The sequence below is a fragment of the Grampus griseus genome, assembly GCF_964374135.1.
Source record: "Grampus griseus genome assembly, chromosome: 2".
Taxonomy (NCBI): domain Eukaryota; kingdom Metazoa; phylum Chordata; class Mammalia; order Artiodactyla; family Delphinidae; genus Grampus; species Grampus griseus.
The window spans coordinates 95,529,095-95,556,138 of NC_139018.1; the positions used below are offsets into that span (position 1 = coordinate 95,529,095).

Genomic DNA, 27,044 nt, shown 5'->3' on the forward strand with positions numbered 1-27,044 from the left:
CAACAGTGAAAAGCTGAAAGCATTTCCTCTAAGATCAGGAACAAGACAAGGATGTCTACTCTCACCACTTTTATTCAACATAGTTTTGGAAGTCTGAGCCACAGCAATCCGTGAAGAAAAAGAAAGAAAAGAAATACAAATTGGAAAGGAAGACGTAAAACTGTCACTGTTTGCAGACATGATACTGTTCATAGAAAATCCTAAAGACACTACCAGAAAACTACTAGGGCTCGTCAGTGAATTCAGTAAAGTTGCTGGATACAAAATTAATATAAAGGACTTCCCTGGTGGTGCAGTGGTTAAGAATCCACCTGCCAATGCAGGGGACACAGGCTCAAGCCCTGGTCTGGGAAAATCTTACAGGCCGTGGAGCAACTAAGCCCATGCGCCACAACTACTGAGCCTGCACTCTAGAGCCCGCAAGCCACAACTACTGAGCCCGTGTGCCGCACCTACTGAAGCCCGTGTGCCTAGAGCCCGTGCTCTCCAACAGGAGAAGCCACCGCAATTAGAAGCCCGAGCACCGCAACAAAGAGTAGCCCCGCCTCGCCGCAACTGGAGAAAGCCCACACACAGCAACGAAAACCCAACACAGCCAAAAATAAATACATAAATAAATAAATTTTTTTTTTAAAAAAAATAGATCCTACCATCAAAAGTACTCAATGAACTATAATATTAAATATCCAGAAGGTAATTGGATTTGAATCCCCAAACACCTGAGTTGAAATTCTGTCATGTGTAGCAGAGGCTTCTGGAAAATGCCTTCTAGTGGTAGATCACAGTCACCATCTGTTTCATCAAGTCAGACAAACTTGGCTTTATTAACAGCAGCAGAACAGATTGAAGAGGAGAGGAAGCCAACATTACAAAGTTAGTTTCTGTTCATTTTATTAAGATCATCTTAATTGGATGTGGTTATCTTCTCAAAAAAGTGAAGAAATAAGTTTTTAAAATCCACGACATAATTTATTAACCCCCAAAGGCATTCTTTTTTTTCAATTAATTTTCATTGGAGTATAGTTGATTTACAATGTTGTGTTAGTTTCTGCTGTACAGCAAAGTGACTCAGTTATCCACTCTTTTCTAGATTCTATTCCCATATAAGTCATTACAGAGTATTGAGCAGAGTTCCCTGTGCTATACGGTAGGTTCTTATTAGTTATCTATTTTATATACAGTAGGATATATATATATATATCCTTGTGCTATAAAGTAGGTTCTTATTATCTATTTTATATATGTCAATCTCAAAGGCATTCTTATCTTTCCCTCAGAAATGTGAAACACTTAGCTCTTAGGAGAATTGAACATTAAAAGCTTAAGGGGGGGGGGGGTGCTTCCCTGGTGGCGCAGTGGTTGAGAGTCTGCCTGCCGATGCAGGGGACACAGGTTCATGCCCCGGTCCTGGAAGATCCTACGTGCCGTGGAGTGGCTGGGCCCGTGAGCCATGGCCGCTGAGCCTGCGCGTCCGGAGTCTGTGCTCCGCAACGGAAGAGGGCACAACAGTGAGAGGCCCGCGTACCGCAAAAAAAAAAAAAAAAAAAGCTTAACGGAACATGACTAATACAATGAAAAAACATACTCAATAATCAATTGCTAAGGCTGTGTGCAATAAAAATTCAGAGAAAAAATGTATTAGGCATTATGCAGTGCACAAACAGAATCGCCTCTGAGGAGCTTAAAATCTAGTTGCTCCATTTAAGAGGACATACTTTTAGTCTTTTTACATATTTTTGTCTGAAGCACAAAGGTATCTTTCAGATTCATTAGGGAGTTCAAATAATCAGATGTTTAGACAATGAATAAAGATCATCTTTCATGGCTCATTAATAGTTTTTAAAGCAACAAGTGACCCTGTCAAACGACCATATATCCTAAAACAGTCTCAAAGTTTAGCCAGCTGTAACACACGGCAGAGGCAAACGTCACACACTGGGTGAGCAAAAGGAGATAATCAGAAACATTAAGAATGTATGAGGGAAATCGACTACAAGCCCTGTCATTCAGCTACAAAAAAATAAATTCTGCCAACAACCTGAGTGAGCTTGGAAAAGGGTTCTGCCCTAGTCAAGTCTCCAGGTCAGAATTCATCCCAGCTGACACCTTTATTGCAGCCAAAAGTGCCCTGATCACGGCACCCAGCTATGTCCGGACACCAAACCCACGGAAGCTGAGATAATAAATGTGTGGTCTTAAGTTGCTAAGTTTGTGGCGATTTCTGTTATGCAATAACAGAAAACTAATACAAACTCCTAGTGATAGTGTTACAAGTAAAATTAGGGCAGGCAAAGGGAATAGAAAGTACAGTGGTAGGTGAGATGCAATTTAAAGGGATGCTTAGGTAAAGCCTCACTGAGACAGTGACATTTAAGAAGTTAAGGGGAAAAGCCACGCAGGTCTCTGGGGGAAGGATTTTTCTGGGTAAAGAGAATAACAATTGCAATAGAAAATGAGGAGAAAAACTTGGAGACAGCAGCTATAAGCAACCCTTTCGAGGTGTTATAAGGAGGGCACAGAATTAACAGAAACTGAGAGAGAAGGTCAAGAGATGGTTTTTGTTATTGTTGCTGTTCGTTTGTTTTAGAATGGGCAAGATTATAGCATATTCGCTATGCTGTGCTGTATTAGTCAGCTCAGGCTGCCATAACAAAATACTATAGACTGGGCGGCTTGAACAACAGAAATTTATTTTCTCACAATTCTGGAGGCCAGAAGTCTTAAGATCAGAGTGTCAGCATGGTCAGGTTCTGGTGAGACCTCTCTTCCTGGCTTTTTGACAGCAGCCTTCTTACTGTGTTTTCATGTAGTAGAGAGAGAACAAGCTCTCTGGTATCTCTTCTTATAAGGGTACTGTTCCTATCATGAGGGCCACCCTCATGACTTTATCTAACCTTAACCTCCAAAAGGTCCCATCTCCAAAGATCATCACTTTGCGGGGTTAGGGCTTCAGCATATGAATGGGGAGGGGGGACAAACATTCAGTCCATAACATATGCTAATGTGATGCCCCAATGGAGAAGGGAAAACTAATTGAGAAGAGAGGAGAGCACTGCAATACTGAGGTCCCTGAATAAGCAAGGACAAACGGAATCTAGTTTACAAGTGGAAGAACTGGCCTTGTATAAAAGCAGACCATTCATCCATGGCAACACAAGGGAAGGCAGAACATACATGCACAGATGTAGGGAGATGAACAGATACAGCTAGGTGGTGGGAGTTTATCAAAGTTCTCTTCTGATTACATCTATTTTCTCAGGTAAGAATCCATAGTACACAAATGCTAAAGTGGGAGCATGGACTGTCATATGGGACTCTACCAACACCCAGTGGCATAGAGCTTCAGTTTAAAATACAGTAGCTACATAGAGACAACACACGGTGTTCACGCAAGGTGATAAGTCAGATCAGAGGTGCCTGCATAACACCATAAAAAACAAACAAACAAAGAAAAAGACCCCTAAGGACTATCCCTAAATGAAAGGATGAAATCAAGAAAAAAACCCTCTCTGTAAAGGAATATGGTAAGGAAGGGTTCATCTGCACCTGAACTCTGAGTGAAGGAAAAAGTCTCCGCTGGGCATCTGTAACGACAAAACAGGCCTCATGAGACCCAAGCGCACACTGTGTGGCACAACTTCCAAGCTGAGAATTTAGTTTAAACTGTGTGTGCCCCCAGGTGCCTGGCAGAAACTATACGAACCTTTCCTAGAAGAATGCATACTCAACCCAGGCCTCAAAGCATCCCTACGAATGCATTTGCAATAAATATTTTCTCAATGAAATACAAAGCCAGCTGATTTTGGTGCTGTGAAATCTAAAACATCTGGGTTAAAATCCCAGCTCCACCTTCTGACTATCTCTGTATTCTCAGGGAAGTTCTTAAACTGCAGTTTCCCCTTCTGTAAAACAGTTGCCCCATAGGCTTTTGAAGGCACAGTTTCTGGTACGTAACAGTCAACAGCTACCAGTCACTATCATAACAGTATCAGTATTTATTAGTCTAAAATTACTCATAAGTTTTACTTAATAACGCAAAATAAAATTGTCACCGCCAATAAAATACTTCTGCACCATCCACCATCACCCCAAAACAACTGAGCCTGACTCTAATCCATACTCTGGACAACCCATGAATCAAAAAGTGAATCACACTGAAAATCATAAAAATTTATATTTAGAATAATAATAAAAATAATACACATCAAAAGTTATCGAATTAAAAAAAACTTATGGGATAAAGCTAAGCTTAAAGGGAAATCTATAGTGTTAAATGTATACATTAAAAACAAAAAAGGCTGAGAAAAACAAAAAAGGCTGAACATCTAAAAAAGTTTGAGAAAAACTATTAAGTGTGCAATAGCATTACATCTTTAAAAATGTACATACCTTACTATTTTAAAATACTTTATTACTAAAAATGCTAACCATCATCTGACAACACAGGGTTGAAACAAACCTTCACTGTGTTAAAAAACACATTATCTGCAAAGCACAAGAAAGCAAAGCACAATAAAACCAGGTATACCTGTACAAAAAAGGAAAAATTATTCGCCAAGCCTCACTTTAATACAGAGATCTCATAAATCCTAAATAAAATATTAGCAAAGCAAATCCAGCAAGGACAATACATTACAATCAAGTTGAGATTATTCCAGTAACACAAGATTTATTTAACACTTGAAAATAAGTCCAACATATTTCATCTTATTAAATAAGAAAATAATGATAATATCATTAGATGCAGAAAAAGTATTTGCTAAGATTCAACATCATTTATGATTTAAAAAAGAAAAATCCTAGCAATCTACAAATAAGAAGGAAACTTCCTTTACCTGAAAAACAGTATCTATAGTAAACACCTACAGTAAATATCACACTTAATGGCGACACAGTGAAAGGCATCTTTTTGATACTGGGAACAAGGAAAAGATACCTACTCTCACCACCTTTACTCAACATTATACTGGAGGTCCTAGATACTGCAGAAAAAAAGAAGACACAAAACACTTAAAAGTTAGAAAAGATGAAATAAAACTGCCATTATTCACAAATAATAGAATTATGCACATAGAAAATTCAAAAGGATCTACAGAGGACTTGTTAGAATTAATGAGTTTATTAAGATTGCTAGGTATAAACCCAATATACAAAAATTAATTGCATTTCTATATACCAGTAATAATTATAAAATGATACCATTCATATCATTTTTGACATCAAAAATATCAAATACCTAGGCATGAATCTAACAAAAGATATTTAGGACCTCTAGAAAAAATTATAAAACCTTACTGGGAGAAGTAAAAAGATCTAAATTAAAGACTATATCATGTTCATAGATGAGAAGACTCAACTGTAAAGACGTCAATTCTCCCAAAACTGATCTATAGAGTCAATGAAATATCAATCAAAATCACAAGAGGTTTTCTGTTTGTTTTATAAAATTTATTATGCTCATTCTAAAATTTATATGGAAATACAAAGGGCCAAAAATAGATAGGATAATCTTAAAGAAGGAAAACAAGATGGGAAGACTTGCTCTACCAGATATCAAGACAATTTAAAAGCTATAGCAACGAAGGTGGCATTACTACAAGGAAAGCCCAGTGGACTAGAGAAAAGAATCCAGAAACAGAGCCACACTAGTATGGACATTTGATTTTGACAAAGGTGGCAATAAAGAGCAATGGAGAAACAAGAGGCTTTTCAACAAATTGTGCTGGACAACTGGATATCCATACAGAAAAAGTGAAACCTGACCTCTTCCTCAAACCATACCTAAAAACTATTCCACGTAGGTTTTAGATCTAAATGTGGAAGGCAAAAAATTAAATGTCCAGATTTTAGGCCAGAGGTTCTGAGGTCTTCTGACCCAAGGCACCTGCAGATAGAATTCAAGATATAAAAAATATTTCTGATACCTCAACTGTATCCTCTCATGCCTTAGCATTTTAGTGAGCCAGTTCCAGTTGACAGCAGCCACATATCTTTGCCTGAGTTTTCCAGGAATTGTTTGTAAGTGCTGAGAATTAATGCTCTGCTCTCACCAGCCTTCAACCCATGTGTGTATGTGTGATGTGTCTGAAGAACAAGTGTGAGGAACATAATGTTGTGAGGACCACTAACTCCCAGAGTTAGCCAGAGATTTAATCTTGTTAATCACCTGCATGATAATACACTCTTTTTTAAGCACCTTCACTTCCCTGCCTCAAATCCAGTATATGTTTTTGTGAGCATTGCCCATATTAATTACTTGAACTCGAATGCTTGTCTGGGGGTCTGCTTCTTGAGAAACCAAGAAAACCAAGACCCAGAGTTACAATGAACTTGAGTAGGGGAAAAAAATTACTTCTCTATTTTTGTAACTGCTAATTGAAGGAAATGCTAAAGTTCAGTTATGAATATAAACATACCAAAATGATGTTAGCAGTACTTGTGACTTTGTCTCTAACAGAAATCACAGATGTTTTAATATTACACGACAGCTGCTGCAGATACCTCCAAATATTTTTTACACTCCTCACTACACTGAAACCGTTATTTATTAGTTTACTGCTAAACCGCACATGATCGCAGTCTTTCTGTCTATAATGTTATACAGTCTTCCTGTCTATAATGTCATCAACTATTGAGCAACTAACTACCTCTGTGCCAAGTAATCGTTCAACCACAAAACAGTTGAGTGTTCTACAACTAAAGATTAACTCAAAAAGCCTTGGGTGAATTCTGATGTTCTTGGAAAACCTATCCTTGCCTTGTAAAGTATAATATGGAAATTTTAATTCATACACAACAACTAAATACAATTAAACTTTAATCTGTGATTTTTAAATGTAATTTTTTCTTAATGAATACATTAAGAAGTACATAATTGATATCGTCACAAATTTATTTTTTAATATCTTAAAGGTATATTTCAATAACCATATGGTATCATTTTTATAAGTTCAAAACTATTCAAAAATAAAAATTATATTCTTTGGGAATTTACACCTGTGAAACTATTTTTTTTTTAAAGCAATGAAATAAAACATAAAATTCAGGATTCCGGTTGCATAGGTGAGAGGAAAATGAGGAGATGCAAGAGGAAAATAGTAACCCATTAGTTTTATGTCCTTTGTCTCAACTGGGTAGCAGGTACATACATGTGCACTTGTTTAATTATTATCTTATATATAAGTTTTACATATATTCATTTTATACTTAGGAAATATTATGTATTTAAAAAGGAGCATTCATAGAATCAGAAAAATATTCTTGAAACTCAAAAATGTGATAGCAGGGAAAAATTATTTCTAAGTTAGAGCTGAACACCCCACCCAGAATTTAAACAAACAAACAAAAAATTTAAAAAAATGACGAGGGGGGGAAAAAAAAGAAAATTAGAGGATCAGTATAGAAGGATCCACATCTGAATAAGGGGAGATCCAGAAAGAGAGAAAAGAGAACACGAAAGGAAGGAAATAACACAAAAGGAATAATATAAAATAGTCCCCCTGAACTGAAGGACATGAGTTTTCAGACTGAACAGGCACATCAGATTGCCTGCACAAAAAAAGTCTTTATCCCTTAGAGATACATACTAAAATATTTATAGATGACTGACCCATACCACGATATATTGAAATTTTAGAACACCGGGATAAGGGGAACATTCTTAAAACCTCTAAAAGCTAGAGCTGGGAGAGCATGGTCATAATGGCACTATACCTCTCAAACAGCAACACTGGAAGCTGGCAGGTAACAGAAGCATGATTTTTAAAATTCTGAAGGAAAGTTAGTTCCAACCCAATGCTATGCCCAATAAAATAAAGCATAACAAAGAAGAAAGAACTGTTCAGACTTGCAAGGCCTCAAAAATGCTTTTTTCCCATTCATCTTTTCTCAGGAACCTACTGGAGGGTATCTCCATCAAAACAAGGAAAGAAGATGATAAATGACGTGAAGTAACAGGGAATTTAACAAAGGAGATGGGCAAAGAGAATCTCCCGAGGCTGGTAAAAGAAAATCCTGATATGAGAGCTCTATTATTTTAGACTCAGAGAACAACTAAGCCAGATTGGAGCAAAGAGAACAGACATTTCCAGGATACCTCCTACGTGGGATTATACTGAGAGAAGATCCAAAGAATGTCAGAGGTGTGAGGGATGAATTAGGTATATAGAAAACTAAGCAAACAGTAAAACAAAGTAATTACTAACACCAAAGTAATTATTCCATGAAAAATCTTTTACACATTCTTAATAATGTGAATAATAAATAGTGATTTTCCCAAATATTATGAGATGCTTATATCAGAAAGACAGGAGGAAGGGAAGTGAATATGTGTATGTGCTAAGTGGAGAGGAGGTTGGGACATCAGCTAGAGAACTAAAGTCTCAGCCTCCATAGTAGCATGGCCAGAAATTATACATAAAACCAAAAGGAAAAGAAATAAAAAAAATTTTAAATCGGAGCATAATCAAGTTACTAAAGAATATGTAAAGAAATACTAAACTGCAATTTTATGAATCACTGCCTCTAGGACACAGGAATTAAGAGTTAGAAGAAGGGAGTGCATCTTTTCATTGTAAATCTAGTAGTAATATTTTACTTGTCAAATTATGTACATATGCTATTTTTTAAACCTAAAAATTAATTTTAAAAACCATAAATTTTCATAAGGGTCAAATAAGAATAAAAATAATAGCCATTATTTCCCAAACGCCAACTACCTATGGGAAACATAGCAGATCTTTTACAAAAACTATCACTATTCCTCAGGCCATCTTTGTAATGTAGGATTATCCTAATTTTACAGATGAAAAAACTGAAAATGAGAATGAACAAGGAACACTTTTGTTTTGTTTTTTCTGTTTATGTTTTGTTTGGTCCTTTACCTTTCCAGCAGTAGCAAAATATTCACCATCAGGGGACCACTCCATCAAATGTACAGATACTGAGGTTCTAAAAAAACAAAATTGAACAGTTAGCATTTTTAAAATCTGGAACACTATATATATAAATGGTCAAAAAAAAATTTTTTTAATTAAAAAAAAAAGATTTTCATAACATCATCAAAACAAGAGTGTTTTCACCTCTCTAAAAATAAATCTAAGTATTTCACCTCCCTAAAAATACAAATTAATTCATTAAAGCTAATCCAAAGCTCACTTTGGGGAGCCAAAAAAGAATGCAATTAACATGCATAAATGATATCGCAACCTACATGCCCCACCAACATCCTAATGTAACATTTTGAAAACTGAGCTCATCATCTTCCCTGGCTAGTTGGATCCCTTCACATACTCCATGTTGTTAATGGATCCCTTCACATAATCCTTCCACCTGAAAGAGTGTCTCACAACTTTCACTTCTTCCCTCTCCCTATCCCACCTATATCTCATGCATTAATGAATAATTCCTACATATCAACCTTCTCAACCCAAGTCCTGAGGTTATTAACTATGAAAATACTTTCATCCTTTTTTAAAACAATCAATTGTAGCACAGATTAAAGGATGATGTTATAATGGGTTTTGGTTAGAAAAAGTCTATTTTTCTAGGCTTCTAAGAACATATCTCAGGAAGCATTTTTTTAATTAATGAACATAACAGAGTTAGACACTAACTTGCACTGCCAGATGCACTTCCAATCATTTAAAACAGGAGGAATTTTATTATCGATTTCTTCCTCCTCTTCCAGAATGTCACCCCCTGGAGGAGCCCACAACTGAATAGAATCAGTTGCTGTCAACAATCTGTTATCTGAAAATTAAAGAATGTTCAGATGAATAAGCAAGGATTATCTAGAGAAATAAACGCACATGCGGGCTTCTGCTTAGGTCTATAAACTATTCTGTGAAAAATAAGCAATATTGTCTGTGAAAAACACTTGTGGAGTATATCCATTTAAAAGTTAGAATCCACTGACAAGAAAACTTGAGGGAAACTTGAGAACAAAAAAAAAAAAGCCTCCTGACAAAGAGCTATTGTCTATCAGGTAAAACTTTAAAAAAAAAAATAACAACAGAAGTAGAATAACAAAACAAACCCCAACACAGACTATTCAACACAGAATATATACAACACAGAATATTCTCAGGATATAAGACATAACTAAAGATTAATGAAATTTGTTTTTCTACATGAACTATTAAAATTACCCTCACTAGCTGTGAATGTAAAAAGGGACAACAGCCATTATCATCAAAAGTTTCTAAACTTTCAATATTAAAGACAGTAATTTCCCGAAATACAAATACCAAAGTGAGATAGGGTTTTTCTTATCTTGTTTTATTTCTGATTTTATTTCTTAATAAACACAGTAAGAGTAAAGTGCAGCACATTAATTAATGAAAGAAATCATCATTGTTTCTTGGAACAAAACATTCAAAAATAGCGGGGGAAAGCACAGAACTAACAGTAAATTAAGCACTGTACAAAGCAGTGTATATGAAAAAGAAAAAAGTATACTCATTCACTAGCAAAAAGAGAATACTACTGATCATCTTCTTATTATGGTAGACTATATCACATTGTAATCATACACTTAAAACAAATATTAACTTTTCATAATTTCTAAAGATAATTGCTCAATACCTTGAGGGTCCCATGCTAAATTGTATGTCACGGAACTCAAAAAAAACTGCCCAGTTTTAAGCCACTGACACTTGAGTTGCTGAAACATAGAGAGAGGAAGAAAAAAGAGAAAGATATGTTTTCAAAGTAATATCCACAAGCACAACCATATTATCATTTTCTTCAACTGAAGACAATGATCTGAAACAAAGATGTAAATATTTCACTATTATTTTCAAAATACTGTTTTTAAAATAATTTCCAATGATTCCACTTACTACTCTACCATATCAGGCTGTTTGCCACACCCAAACAAAGCATGTCTTCCAGGCTTCCTTCCATGTCTATAAACACAATCTTTTCTTTGGGGGGGCTGCGCGGGGTCTTCATTGCGGCATGCGGGATCTTCAATGAGGCATGTAGGCTTCTTAGTTGTGGCATGCAAACTCTTAGTTGCGGCATGCATGCAGGATCTAGTTCCCCGACCAGGGATGGAACCCAAGCCCCCTGCACTGGGAGCGCAGTCTTCCCCACTGGACCACCAGGGGAGGCCCCTATAAACACATTCTTATTCTTAGGGTATCCCTCCCTCTCTTTTCCGCCTACAAACTCCTGTGGTTACATCAGGATCTAGCTAAATCATCACCTCTGCAGTGAAGCCTCTTCTGACATCCTGGCAGCACTCAGAGCACTTTTTACTTACATTCTACCATTATAACACTGGTCACACTGAATTATTTGTTTATATATCTGACTCTCCTATTACACTGCAACTCTTCAAGGGCAGGAATTATGCCACGATGAGCTTTGTGTATTCAGTGTTGTAATGACTGGTACACAGATGCTCAATAACTTTATAAAAACAAAGTAAATGCACATTAGAAAGAAGTACAAATTAACACAATCCTATGGAGTCAATGTCTAAAATAAAACTAGATACACCTTCCAAAAAGCCAACAAATTTGAACCATATAATATATAAAACCCACAAACCTGACCTATATTTGAATAATTTCCATTCTATTTTCTTACTGTTTCCATTCTAAAGTGTAGAAAGATTTAAAATTTAAAAGTCGCAGCTTTCCCATGAAATACAGTAAGTAAAAAAGTTTAGATATCTCTTTTCAGTAGATAAACATAAAATGTCCTTTTGTAGGCTTCCCTGGTGGCGCAGTGGTTGAGAGTCCGCCTGCCGATGCAGGGGACACGGGTTCGTGCCCTGGTCCGGGAAGATTCCACATGCCACAGAGTGACTAGGCCTGTGAGCCATGGCTGCTGAGCCTGCGCGTCCGGAGCCTGTGCTCTGCAACGGGAGAGGCCACAACAGTGAGAGGCCCATGTACCGCAAAAAAAAAAAAAAAAAAGTCCTTTTGTGAAAATATAGTGCAATGTAAAGCCATGTCAAGGCTTTTTATAGGCAAGTTATACATTAATTGCTTGGCAAGTAATAATTTAATAAATGGCGATGCCCTCTCTTATTATAATACTTTTAAAATATTTAACAATAAAATAATTTATTCAAGATTTCATGACTATCTAGAAGTGGAATTTTCAAATACAACTACAAAACCTGAATTTCAGTATCCAAAAGTAATTTTATATTTATTAATCAGGGAAAAAGTTATTTTTTAAACCCTATCACTGCTGACCCAACAACAGTCACAACAGTATTTTAAATACTGCTCAACAGAACTATTTACAGTAATAATAAAATCATTCCTAAAACTAGAGCTATCCCTAACATTCTTTCCATTAGTGCTTCTCAGAGTGTAATCTGTGGACCAATTACACTGCAGAATTTCAGGGAGTGAGGTCTGGAATCTGATTTTTTTTTCCATTTTTTTAAATTTAATTTTTAATTTATATTGGAGTATAGTTATTTAAAATGTTGTGTTAGTTTCCAGTGTACAACAAGTGAATCAGTTATACATATACATACATCTATTCTTTTTCAGATTTTTTTCCCATATACGTTATTACAGAGTATTGAGTAGAGTTCCCTGGGCTATATAGTAGGTCCTTGTTGATTATCTACTTTATATATAGTAGCGTGTATATGTTAATCCCAAACTCCTCATTTATCCCTCCCACACACACCCCCACCTTTCCCCTTTGGTAACCACAAGTTTGTTTGCGAAGTCTGTAAATCTGTTTGTTTTGTAAATAAGTTCATTTGTATCATTTATTTATGGAATCTGATTTTTTTTCTATAAATTTATTTATTTTATTTATTTAGTTTTGGCTGCATTGGGTCTTCATTACTGCACATAGGCTTTCTCTATTTGTGGCGAGTCAGGACTACTCTTCGTTGCGGTGTGAGGGCTTCTCATGGAGGTGGCTTCTCTTGTTGCGGAGCATGGGCTCCAGGCACGCAGGCTTCAGTAATGGTGGCTCATGGGCTCTAGAGCACAGCCTCGGTAGTTGTGGTGCACAGCCTCTAGAGCACAGGCTCAGTAGTTGTGGCGCACGGGGCTTAGTTGCTCTGCGGCATGTGGGATCTTCCCAGATCAAGGCTCGAACCCATGTCCCCTGCATTGTCAGGCAGATTCTTAACCACTGTGCCTCCACGTAAGCCCCTGAATTTTTAAATATGTACTCTCGATGACTCTTAAGTACTCTGAAAATTTTTTTTTTTTTGCGGTACGCGGGCCTCTCACTGTTGTGGCCTCTCCCGTTGCGGAGCACAGGCTCCGGACGCGCAGGCTCAGCGGCCATGGCTCACGGGCCCAGCCGCTCCGCGGCATGTGGGATCTTCCCAGACTGGGGCACGAACCCGTGTCCCCTGCATCGGCAGGTGGACTCTCAACCACTGCGCCACCAGGGAAGTCCAGTACTCTGAAAATTTAATATGCATTTCATAATATTATCATAGGGAAGAGACTATGATATACTTCTGGGGGTAAATGTAAAAAAAAATTCATATACATACATTTAATGAAAAATATCAAAACCACTTATTTACTTTATTTACTGCAGTTAAGAATACAATTTTTTTTTAATTACTGGTAAATATGTCAAGAGGTGAAATCTTGGCGTTCAGATTTCACACTGGCAGTTTTAACTATTTGTGAGTGATGGTGGAGTTCTAATGCATGTAGTAATTTTAAAATTAAAAAATTTTTCTAACCATATTGGATTTTCTGAATATTAAGTAAGACAAAATATAATTCAGCACCCAGTGAGTTTACCTAAGCTCCTAACTCCTTCATTCAAATATTTAGAAGTACCTGTTATGTTCCAGATACTTGAGATGCATCAGTGAACAAAAGAAACAAAGCTCCCTACCCTCATGGAGCTTACATTCTAAATAGTAATCTATAAATAAATAAACAAGATAAGTGCTCTACTGAAAAAGGTTTAAAAATAGAAGGATAGGCAGGTTAGAAGGAAAGTGGGAGAATCAAGTGGCAATTTTTAAAAGGGTGTTCAAGGGACTTCCCTGGTGGTCCAGAGGTAAAGAATCCGCCTTCCAATGCAGGATGCAAATTTGATCCCTGGTCGGGGAACTAACATCCCACATGCCTCGGGGCAACTTAGCCCGCCTGCCTCAAAGAGCGAGCCCACGTTCCGAAACCTATGCGCACCCCAACTAGAGAGAGAAAACCCATACACCACAACTAGAGAGAACCCCTCACACCACAAATAGAGAGAAACCTGAGCAGACCGCACACCATAACGAAAAGATCCCGCATGCCTCAACAAAGATCCCGTGTGCCACAACTAAAACCCGACACAGCCAAAAAAAAAATTAAGGAAAATAATTATTTTTTAAAAAAAAGGGAAGGGTGGTCAAGGCATATCTCATTGAGAAGGTATTACTAAGCAAAAACTTAAAGGATCTGTAGGAACTGGCCCTGGAGCTATCTAGAGAAAGAAGGACATTCCAGACAAAAGAACAACCAATGCAAAGGCTCAAAGATGAGAGGGTAACTAGCCAAAGAACAGTGAAAATGCCAGTGTGGCTGGAGTGACCAGAGAGGACAAGAATAGTAGATGAGCTCTGAGAGGTAATAAATGGGTGCAGGTGTGGGGGGCAAGGCGGGGGTGGAGGAAGAAGGGCTGTAGTCCATTCTAAGGCTTTCTGGCTTTAAATGTGAGAGAAGTATGGAGCCATTAGAGTTTTTAGCAGAGAAATGTCATGATCTACTCTGCTGAGAACAGAGAAAGGGCAAGGGGACAGATATTAGACAGGATACTAGTCTAGTAATCTACATAAGAAACAACAGGAGTTCACCTGGGGGTAGATCCCAATTAACAAGGCAAATCTCAATAAGCAATATTCTAGGAAACTGATTTTCTAAAAGGCCTAGGAATATATTCCTAGTGAATGTAAAAGATCTTACCATAAAGCACCAGACAAACTTCACACTAATATTCCAGACCACCTTCAGCACCAGCTCCTAAGGAGCTCTTTATTGCTGTCAACTGGATTCCAAACTCAATTATAAAACTTTTCTACTACCATTTAATACTTACACAATTTCTCTTATGAGAATTTATGCCCAAGGGCTCAAAAATACAAACAGCATTACCATATGAAGCTGCAACCTAAAAAAGAATGAACAAAGCATTAATATTTAAGGAAAAGAGAAAATAAAGGTAACTTCCTTTTCACAATAATGTATAAACTGATTACATACAATCCCAATACAGTATTTATGGTTTATTCCCTTCCATAAATATAACTGGAAAAGTACTGGACTTAAGAATCTCTTCTCTTATCAAAAATTCAGCAGGCTTTATTTTCCATATCAAATACAAGGTTGACCTATTCAAAGAAATCATCCTTTCCTATAAAAATTTCATTTTTAAATACAGAAATAACTTTTATTAACGAAGACACATTTCAATGGTACATCTGTCAGAAACTTTACAATTCAGTGAAAATAATATAAAAACCATGAGAAGTAGAAAAAGACATCAAAGGGCAACAGGTTTTAAAAATATATCAAATAAAATGCCATTAACTATAAAATACCAATAAAAATAAAAAATACCAATTGGGAACACCATGTAGAAGGAGGAATAGAGAAAATGGACTAAGGAGAAACCAGAGAGACATCCACTGCAACTGGAGGAGAAACAGCTGATATAGACATCTCTAGTGGACTTAAGCTAGGAGTTTGTGGGCCAAGAGGACTTTGCTCCACGTCACATACCTGATGAGAAGAAACACAAATTCCTCTGTTCCCAGGAGCTTACCAGAGCCTGTTTTCCAATAATTCCTTGAAAGCCAGTTCCCAGTTTATCTTCCTCTTGGCAAGAGGGAAACAACTACAGGGAACAGACTAAAAACCATCTCTTCTCACACCTCTAGGTCTATGGGTTAACCTATAAAGCTAAATTAGGTATACATGTTTTTAAGGCAAGCCAAAAAGGTCTACTGTGATTTCAGGGCACTCTAATGCAAAAGAAGTGATTTCATTTATTTATTTATTTATTTATTTATTTTTAGTATCCATAGTCACTCAGAGTGTATTTATTTATTTATTTATTTTTAAATATTTATTTATTTACTTTGGCTGTGCCAGGTCTTAGTTGCACCACACAGGATCTTCGTTGAGGCATATTTAGTTGCAGGATGCAGGATCCTTAGTTGCAGTATGCGGACTGCTTAGTTGCGGCACGCATGTGGGATCTAGTTCCCCGAAAAGGGATCAAACCCGGAACCCCTGCATTGGGAGCGCGGAGTCTTACCCACTGAACCATCAGGGAAGTCCCCAAAAAAGTGATTTTAATTGTTATTTAATATCTAACTTTCTTTCCAAGAAAAAGCTGTACTCCACAATGGTAGGGGGAGAGTTACTTAAAATGCCTGGCCACGGTAACACTTAGGTAAAAAGTGTTATTAATGATCACATTCAACATGTCAATGAATGAATGAACGAATGATTATAACTGGTTAATACAAAGTCATAAATTTGAAAGTAATCATCACAAGGACTGGGGATAAATGAAATAAAAGAAGATGGCAATAAAAGACAATGAATCAGAGATGTCACAATTTGGGCTTCTTTACCTTCAACCAGGTTAGAAAAAGTAAAAACATGGTTATGAAAACCAAGGGCTTCTATATTAAAAAAAAAAAAGAAAACAAAAACAAAAATTTTGCTCCCAGAGTATCTGTTTATTGTGATCATCACCAGCACATAAATAATTTTTTAAAATGCATCTCTGACAACTATCGTAACAACTCTAAGCAGGTTTAAAGCTACCATGCTTGGAATAGGGAGATGAGCAATGAAAAATTAATGAGAGAAATCTGACACTCTGAGTGTTTTCTAAAGAGTAAGCAATACTTAGGGAGAACGACTGGGGAAAAAATTCAGAAAAGCAAGAAACAAGCATCAGAAAACACCAGAAAAGTCAGTGTTTCAATACTATGTCAATTTTATCATTGGATTGTCATATAGTGGCACATTTACCCAAATATTAAAGCTTAATACAAACAGCAGGGTAGGATAGTAGAAATGATATAATATCACAATTTATTATTTGGTATAAATTTGCATGATTACTATTTATTACCATGAATATTCCGATTTAACATATCCTTCATAAAATTTATTATTACTTAGTAAAGAACAATTTTTAGAACACTAAAACTGTTTAAATTATTACAATTATTACAGGAAAAATATCATTCTTATATTCCCATAGAAACATTTAACTCTGCTACACAACATTGGCCTTAATGAATTGCTAGAATATACAGCAACTATGCTATATTTACTTTACATATAATCAAAATTTGATGTATATTATGTGTGAAATTTGGGGGAAAGGAACATATGATGAAACTTGAATTATTTTAAAATAAATCCTCTGTTTAAAGTCTGAGTGAATGAACTTTAACATTCTTCAAACAACAAAGTTTCATTAACAGAAACTTTACAAAGCATCAGTTACATGACAAATATTATATTAGATGCTAACAACTTGCTACATTTCTTGATAAAAATTTGATGTTATTATAATTTGGGAGAGATAAGGTATGCTAGATATAGAAGATAAAAGTTTACTTCCTTGCTACTGGCTTAATAGCTGCTAGAACTATCAACTGGCAGAATATTAGTACACACAGGAATATGAAGCCTACAAATCTTTTAAGACAGTATATACAGGTTGAACAATTAATTATCACTTATCAGCTTAATGGCTCTTTAAAATTTGTACATAACCTATCATTTTACCCACTCCTATTAACATCCATCTAAGCAAGGTATAATACATAATTAGAAAGTGTAGGCAAGCCTTATATAAAAGCATAAGAATACTCTCTGAGATTGTTAAATACATTAAAAGATGACATTTAATAAAGTAAATAAATCCCTTACTCTTCCATGTTGGTTAGAACACTCCACACAGCTGACTTGGATGTTTCCATGCTTAGCACCAGGAATGATCTGCACACATTCAAAGTCATTTGCCAAAATAACAATATCACAGCCCGATCCATATGCCTAAAAAGAAAAGTTTTACATTATGTAAGGTATGTAATTTGTGAATTACTTTAGTTTATCTTAGTTTTTGCTGCTATTGCAAAGGATACTGTGACACATTTTACAAAAATAGTTAATGTAAGAATATTAAAAATGTCAATTCCCAAATCAGAACATTAAAATCACACCAAAAACATGGGGTGACGACATACCATACATTATCATTCAACAAATGCTACTAACAGGAAAAGGGTTCTTCCAGGTCTTAAACACTATAGCCTCCATCCCTCATAAATCTTTTGGTTTAGAATTTCTCTCTGAAGCTCATCTCAGTAAACCCTAAAGAATAAAACCTCCATCTGAAAGTAATGAGGTATTGAAGGCTGCAATTGCATTCCCAGGGTTCAAACCAGGCTTGAGGAAGATCAAGATAGAAATCAGATGCATTTTCCAACACAATTCCACATGGCTTAAAGAGCTAGTTAAATAGACATGAACCCCTGAGGCAGAATTACATGCACTAAGGCAAACACTAAACAAACTCAACTGCCAAAGTGAATCCATGATGAAGCCAGCCTGCCTGCCCCCTCCCCTCAACCTTACCAGGCAGGAGAGGAAGACAGAGAGACAGAGACAGAGAGAGGACACCAATCCAAAGTGGTTAAGACACACACACACACACGCTAAACAAAATAAAAAATAAACTGATTTATATAAAATGTGACAAGTATTTGGTCTGGAAAACAAAATAAAACACAAAGTCAAGTTCCTGGAAAATTCCCTTGTTCAAAAGAACTATAATGAGCAAAACTGCATATTTCTTCCTATTGCCACACTTCTTCTTGGTGTATGCTATTCCTGTTTTGCAACTTTGTGAATTTTATGATGACATAAGGGCCAGAGGGTGGGGACATTTCTCTTTTTCTTCCAAACTCAACTTATGATTAAATATTTAAAACAACCTAACAATGTAATTCTCAAATGAAAAAGCCCCATAAAAAGCAACATAAAGTTTATGAGGTGATATTTTCTTCCCACTATTTCTACAGCCTTAAGCAATATGGTCATGTCCTACAAAATAGGGCTGACATGTGATGACAGCTAAGCCAGTGAGGTCCACATATGGCTGGTAATGAAAGAGGGAACTGAAGATAAAGACCAGAGAGGAAGACAGACACTACTTCTACTGGTCACTGAAACTTCCAGTGTTGCCAAAATCCTGCTCTAACTACTATAAACTATCTTCAACTCATGTGTTTGCATATACCAGAAAGTTCCCCAAATGAAAAACAAAGATGGAATTTTAAACAAAGGAACTATGGGGGAAATAACCACTTATATACTCCCATAGACAAAGCAGATTTGCTATGCTATGCATTCAAGAAAGGTAAACTGAATGGGAATCCTGAGTATAGGTAGAAGAAATGTTTGTGTCACCATGCTAACCTTTACACTTATATTATTAAAATAACAAAAATAATCTTACCCTTAAACATTTCACAATTTCCAAAGTACTTTATAGCATTATCTCAGCAAAGCAGATTGATGGTAAGAGCAAAACTTTACCTAGTTTGGAATCACCACACGCAGGGTTTTCAGTGTTGGTTCTGCAGTACTACAGGATCTTAAGCAAGTTAACTTAAGCTCTCTGAGCAGTTCCTTGTGGTAGAATGGAAGAAATAATACTTATTTCTTAGGACAGAAAATCCATTTCCATAGTGCTTAGCACACGTCACTCATTAAAGACACAAAACAGTGCATGATGTCCCAAGTCTGGGCTAGCAACTGGGAATACAAAACACAAGATGTGGTCCCAGTGAGTCTATTGGGGAGACAACCAAGTGAATCACCAATCACAACTAAATGACAAACTGCCACGACAGAGAGAGAGATCTATAAGTTACCAGCAAAGACAAAAGGTACTCAATGAATGTTAAATCGGGACTTCCCTGGTGGCGCAGTGGTTAAGAATCCACCTGCCTATGCAGGGGACATGGCTTCGAGCCCTGGTCCGGGAAGATCCCACATGCTGCGGGGCAACTAAGCCCGTGCACCACAACTACTGAGCCTGCGTTCTAGAGCCTGCGAGCCACAACTACTGAGCTCATGCACCACAACTACTGAAGCACACATGCTGCAACTACTGAAGCCCATGCGCCTAGAGCCCGTGCTCTGCAACAAGAGAAGCCACCGCAATGAGAAACCCGCACACCGCAACCAAGAGTAGCCTCCGCTCGCCGTAACTAGAGGAAGCCCGCGCGCAGTGACGAAGACCCAAAGCAGCAAAAAAATAAGTAAATAAACATTAAATCACTCCCCCTTTCATCTTTGCAACAAACCTGAGAGGAAGAGAGTATCATTATCATTATATAAAGAAAGATTCAAGTTCATTTATTTGCCCAAGATTATACAGTTAGTAAGTGGAAAATGTTCAAACTCAGGTCCTTACAATTCTTATGTTCTTTTCCCCTACATTACATGTCAAAGAGACATAAAATATTTCAGATAAGTATTAGCACACTTGCTTCTCTAAAGATGGGCCATCCCCAGCAACAGCTGCTCTAGACATAGGCTCTTACTGCTCAGTCACTGAAGAGGATTTTTACTCCTCCCTAGATAGCCATAATTGCCTGACCTTTGCCAGAGGACATGTACCATGCTCCTTAGAAGTAGAGAATCTTGCCATTTTTCTGAAATGCAATAGTTCTCAAACCTGGCTGCATCAAAATCACCTAGGGAACTTGTTAAAAATACAAACTGAGTGGTCCCACCCCAGACTTACTAAATCAGGATCGTCATGGATAAAAGAATTTGGCAATATCTATCAAAATTTTAAATACAATATACCCTTTGATTGACAAGTCCCTATTTTACTATAAGCATACTAGCAAAGCTTGCCAAAATATATAGAGAAGGATATTCACTGCCTCATTATTTTAAGCAGCAAAAACTGAAAATAATCATACCATCTATCAGTAGGGAAGTGGTTAAATAAGTTACTGAATATCCATCGAGTAGAATACTACGCAGTTACCAAAAGTTTAGAGACCACTGGTCTAAAATGGTCTCAAATCCCTTATCAAACTAGTAATTACCATCATAACAGAACAATCATGTGTGGCACTAGCGTCCTGTGGAACCACACCTAGGCAATACCTACTCTTTTATATAATATCCATGGTCATGGCTAGAACGGAACCCCATAAACTACTGCACACAAAGAGCTGGAAAAGTACAGAAGTTGAATATTATTATTCTTCACCTTTCTCTAAAGAGTCTAAAATACACATAACCCCAAGTGTGCGAGAACAGGGGACTCATAATCAGTCAGTACTGAATCACATGCATTCTATAACTGAAGGCGCCTAAGATTTTAATGATTTATATACATGTGTGTTTGTTTGTCTGGTTCCTACTACACTGAGAGGTCCATCAGAGCAAGGACCATGTTCTTGTTTACCACTGTAGTCCTAGCACCCAGCATGTGCACAGCCCTCAATAGATACAGATATCTGTATAACAAATAAATGATTCAAAATCTTCCTAATTTCTGGCTCGTCTATGTACCTGGAAACTTGGTCAAAGAACTTGGAGTTCAGACAGTTGATATAAGCTAATAATTTAGCCAAGTTTATGATGGTAGCTATACAAAGAAAAAGAAAGATATTTTGGCTTATTTTCCAGTCTAACAGCGTCATGGATTTAGAAGACCTACCAGAAGAGAATCTATCAAAGCCTTCCTTAATAATTTACCATTTATTGAATACCTTCTATGATCAGGCAGTCTGCTAGGGTCTTTATGAATATCATATCTTCACAGGCCCCCTTGTAAAGGTGGAGAAACTGAGGTCCAGAAAGGATAAGTAACTCGCCCAAGTTCACAGAGTGAGGATTCATTTGCTTCATAGTAAAGCTCCTGCTCTTTCCATTGCATCACCCCAACTCCACTAAGATGTCTTATAAGCACTAAAAGGCCCATGTTCGTATTTGTAATCCCAAGTATAATTTCCCACAGCATCTAGCTCAGAGTAAAGACCAGCAGCTGAGAAGGTATATACAAAATCTATAATTACTCAAGAGATTTCCATTCTTTCAATTTTAGGTCAAAAGCAATTTGTTTCATTCCTCTTTTTCAGAATTCAGTTTTACCAGAGGAAAAATTTATAGTGCAGAAGGAAAAGCAGGCGCTCACTGAGACTGCAAACAAATACTACAATGATCCCAGAGAGTACGGGCTATGGGCTTCTTTGTACTAGGTAAATAAATATCTCTGACTCGGCTGAGGATAAACTAACTATTCCACATGTGGTAGAGAGGCTACAGGATCACTACAGGGAAGCAGGGAAAAGGGCACTAAGCCCTTTCTGGAACAAATGGAACCCCTTAACCAAGTTCTTCCCTTGGGTTCCTGGGAGAACCACCCCTATGCCATAGCACCACACACCAGTGTCCTGCACTAATAACAGTACTGATGTATATAAAATATTTCTCAAAGTCAAGGATATGGTATTGGCCCAAACGCAAGATTCTTTTTCTAAGAATCTTAGAAAAACATCCTTTCCTTCTCTTCACGTGGGAGTTCCTTTTATGGAAGGACTGAATTGTCCTTATGATGAAGAATTAATAACTAGCTGACAGTTTATAACTAAGAGATAATTGTGTAGCACAAGTTCTAAAGGCAAAGACATGCTCTAACCCTCACTTGTTCTAACCTTACTTTTGGAGACTGAATCCATCCTGTCAGGAAAGAGAAAACTAGTCTCTACTTTGAGCACTGAAACTAAATTTCCAACCTGACTGAAGTTTTCAACCTGAGTCTAGTGGGTGTGAATCACAGATGGTTTCAGGAGGTCTTTGAAATCCTGGAAATTATATTTAAAGCCATGTGAATGTGCTGGTTTTCACTGGGTCCATAGATTTCATTAGTTTATGTCTTAAAGAATCTCTTCCTTAGACAAAGTGTGTTATCCCAAAATTATTATATGGGAGCTAAAAACCTGAGTAGTTGTTATTACCAAGATTCTATGTTTTTATTTGTGATATCCAAAATATCATTAGGAGAGCCCTGTCAATTAGCTGAGGCTGAAAAACAAGTGACCCTCTTCTTTTACCTTATTAAAATGTTACACTTGAAAAAAATTTAAGTATCATTTTCTAAAGCCATAAAATCCTCTGAATGAACACACTATCGTGACAATAATAAAAATACTGTTGCCTTCTCTAGAGGGTTCAATGTCATTCTGAACAATGATTAAGTGTAGCTGAATAGGCATAACACACTCAGTCTTCTCTAACCTCAGTTTAATATATACTAATTGCCTTGACTACATTATTTTCATAATGTAGTATTTCAAATAAGTAATACTCATATCTCAAACACTGTTCTAATTTCTCAGACTTCCCTTAAGTCTTAGATAAATTAAAGTGTAAAGTAAAGAAATTTTTTTTGGGGGGGGGCCACGCCTTGCGGCTTATGGGATCTTAGTTTCCCTACCAGGGACTGAACCCAGGCCCTGAGCAGTGAAAGTGCCGAGTCCTAACCACTGGACCACCATGGAATTCTCAATTTTTTAAAATTTATTCTTCCTATTTTTTTAAACATCTTTATTGGAGTATAATTGCTTTACAATGTTGTGTTAGTTTCTGCTGTATAACAAAGGGAATCAGTTATACATATATCCCCATATCCCCTCCCTCTTGCGTCTCCCTCCCACCCTCCCTATCCCACTCCCCTAGGTGGTCACAAAGCACCAAGTCGGTCTCCCTATGCTATGTAGCTGCTTCCCACTAGCTATCTATTTTACATTTGGTAGTGTATATATGCTACTCTGTCACTTCATCCCAGCTTACCCCTTCCCCTCCCCGTGTCCTCAAGTCCATTCTCTACATCTGAGTTTTTATTCCTGTCTTGCCCCTAGGTTCATCAGAGGCTTTTTTTTTAGATTCCATATATATGTGTTAGCATACAGTATTTGTTTTTCTCTTTCTGACTTACTTCACTCTGTGTGACAGACTCTAGGTCGATCCACCTCATTACAAATAACTCAATTTCTTTTCTTTTTACGACTGAGTAATAAATCTTACACAAACATGACTTTTCCTATAAGAATACAGAGTATGAATACATTATACTGGCATTTTCTATGGAGTAGTTGGATGCTTTAACAACCTGGTAGTTACAGGGTCAAAGTTTGAGATCAGTGACAACTGTTGACAGATGTGTCTAAATTTTAAAAAGAATAGCACTGATGAATCAAGAGGTACTAAGCATGTTGAAAGGTTTCACTAATTTAACAACGTGTTATAGTCTAATTTAACAAGCATACTCTACCAAGAGTGTTACTGTTAAACTCCCACCTCCCCCTGAGAGTTCTGATTCATATAAATATAAGGCACATGTTATTAAAAGCTAGAAAAATAATTACAAGAAAGAGGTGCCACTTATTGAAAGCCTGCTGGGTACAAGTATTGTACTATGCATTCCACATTCCTAGTCTCTTTCAAGACTGCAGTAAACCTAGAAGTTGGTTATTAATCCCACTTTAATATAAAGAAATGGAAGTTCATATGATTTAATCAAAGTCCTAAGTCACAAGGCAAACACATACTGGCATGCAAATTTAGATCGTTTTACACTGTTTTATACACTTCAGTAATGACCATCTTCTATCATATTGTTTTCTAGTGCTTAAATTTTTGTTCATCTTATTGGTTAATTACATAAATTCATTTATATTCTTCATTTCTGCTGTGATTTCTGCTCTATAAACAAAAAACTAAAGAGAATACAGGGTTGTCTGGGCTTTCATGATTACTTGGTTGTACCAAGTCACCTTCAGGAAATAGTCTAAAGAGGTCAGTGTTGACCTATGAAAAAATTTTACAACCAAGAAAACAACGCACAGATTAACAAAAATTTCTCAAGAAAACATCCTTTCCCTCTCTTCATTTTAGTCACCTAGTTAAAACCCTAACTGCTTATGATACTCACAGAATTAAAAATTAACTTCTAAAATGGATAAATAAGTTTCCTTATTGAATGCTGAATGGATCCCTTATTAAGCTAGAACTTTCAAATAGTGCTTATCCATTAAAGCTAAATAAACCACTTAAAGTGTTTTATGCTTTCAATGACAAAATATTCTTTTTTATAGAGAGAATAACACATGTACTAAATTTTAAAACTATATAGGAAAATTAAGTCACCTTCTTAGCCTTGACCGTCCCCACTCATAGCCAAGGAGGAATCACTTAACGGTTGCCTACGAACTCTTCCTGAAATGTTTAGAGTACATACAAGTGTATCTACATATAAATCTTTCTTTTTAACATAAAGGGATTATGCTATACACAATTCTGCAACTTCTTGTCCACTTGATTAACAATATATCTTGAAAACTTTCCAAATCCCACAGAAGGAATTACTTCATTCTTCTTAATAGTTGCATAGTATTCCATTTTGTGGCTTTGCCATAATTAATTTAGGTTGTTTCCAGTCTTTTACTATTGCAAAAAAATGTTTCAATGAACATCTTCATGTATATGATACTATGCATATGTATGGAAATATACCCATAAAATAAATTCTAAGACATTATTTGCTGCGTCAGTGATTAGAATTAATAACTAAAGCAGGGCGTCCCTGGTGGCGCAGTGGTTGAGAGTCCACCTGCCGATGCAGGGGACACGGGTTCGTGCCCCGGTCCCGGAAGATCCCACATGCCACGGAGCGGCTGGGCCCGTGAGCCATGGCCACTGAGCCTGCGCATCCGGAGCCTCAACGGGAGAGGCCACAACAGTGAGAGGCCCGCGTATGGCAAAAAAAAAAAAAAAAAAAAAAAAACTAAAGCAGACCGCCCTTCAAAAAAATCATACTCCCCAGATATAAAAAAGTACCTGTTTGTCCACTTCATCACTAATCCTGATCATTATCAAATGTTTTAATCTTTCTAATCCAACAAAACCTGGCATCTACTTGTTTTAATTTGTATTTTTACTAGGAACGTCTTTTCATATATTTATCAGCCATTTATATTTCTTTCTCTTCAAACTGACTATTCCTGTTACTGGTCCACTTCTTTTTCTGTATTTTTTTTTTGCCACACAGCGCAGCTTGCGAGATCTTAGTTCCCCGACCAGGGATGGAACCTGGGCCCCTGACAGTGGAAGTGGGGAGTCCTAAGCACCGGACTGCCAGGAAACTCCCACTGGTCCATTTCTTAACTAGGTCTTTAGTCCTGTTGTTCTCAGTGATTTATAAGAGCTCTTCATAGAACTTATCCTTTGTCATACGTAGCTAACGAATTCTTTTTTTTTTTAACAAAATGCCTGAGCTGAAGACATATGAAGGTGCAAACATACCAAAGAAAACATTTTCTTAATTGAGATAGTATATTAATATAATACACAATTCCAATTTTTAAAATTTTATAAATAGATCATAAGAAGCCACTGACTTTTAAAACCTAATTTATGGCTTACCAGGAAACCATAGACTTATGCATAAAAAATACACTTTCTGGACTTAATGAGAGTTCTCAAAATGAAATTTAAGTCTACAAAATGAGTACTGTTTTTTTTTCTTTGGCTGCGCTGGGTCTTAGTTGCAGCATGCGGGATCTTAGTGGTGGCATGCATGTGGGATCCAGTTCCCCGACCAGGTATCAAACCCTGGCCCCCCTACATTGGGAGCACAGAGTCTTACCCACTGGACAACCAGGGAAGTTCCTATGAGTACTCATTACCAGCAATATATTCAATCAGCCTCACCTGTCTTCCTATAAGTTTCTACACCTAAAGTCAAACCCTTACCATTATCAATTACTGCCTACCACCACCCCCCAAAATAAATAAGCCTCCTGTCATTCAGATACAAGTCTAAACTAGAGTTAGAAAAGGGCGAGAGGGTAGTATTTGAAAAGAAGCTCTTCCTTCCACACTAGTAAGAACACATTTTACTGAGATGATTCAATCATTCTAACAGTTTGAAGTTCATTCAACAATGCTGAATGAGCAAAATAAATGAGAAACTATATATTA

At 36.9% G+C, this 27,044-nt stretch overlaps 1 protein-coding gene across 8 annotated transcripts in view; it reads right to left on the reverse strand.

Moving 5' to 3' along the window:
• DMXL2 (Dmx like 2) overlaps positions 1-27,044 on the reverse strand; it is a gene marked incomplete at both ends in the record, with an annotated part of 159,764 nt that overhangs the window by 106,575 nt on the left and 26,145 nt on the right. For all 8 annotated transcript variants that reach the window (XM_082647540.1, XM_082647539.1, XM_082647536.1 and 5 more), the window contains 5 exons: positions 8,883-8,949; positions 9,615-9,750; positions 10,585-10,663; positions 15,040-15,111; positions 17,901-18,026. In XM_082647540.1, the coding sequence (XP_082503666.1) occupies positions 8,883-8,949; positions 9,615-9,750; positions 10,585-10,663; positions 15,040-15,111; positions 17,901-18,026 (480 nt within the window). The remainder of the gene's footprint in view (positions 1-8,882; positions 8,950-9,614; positions 9,751-10,584; positions 10,664-15,039; positions 15,112-17,900; positions 18,027-27,044) is intronic.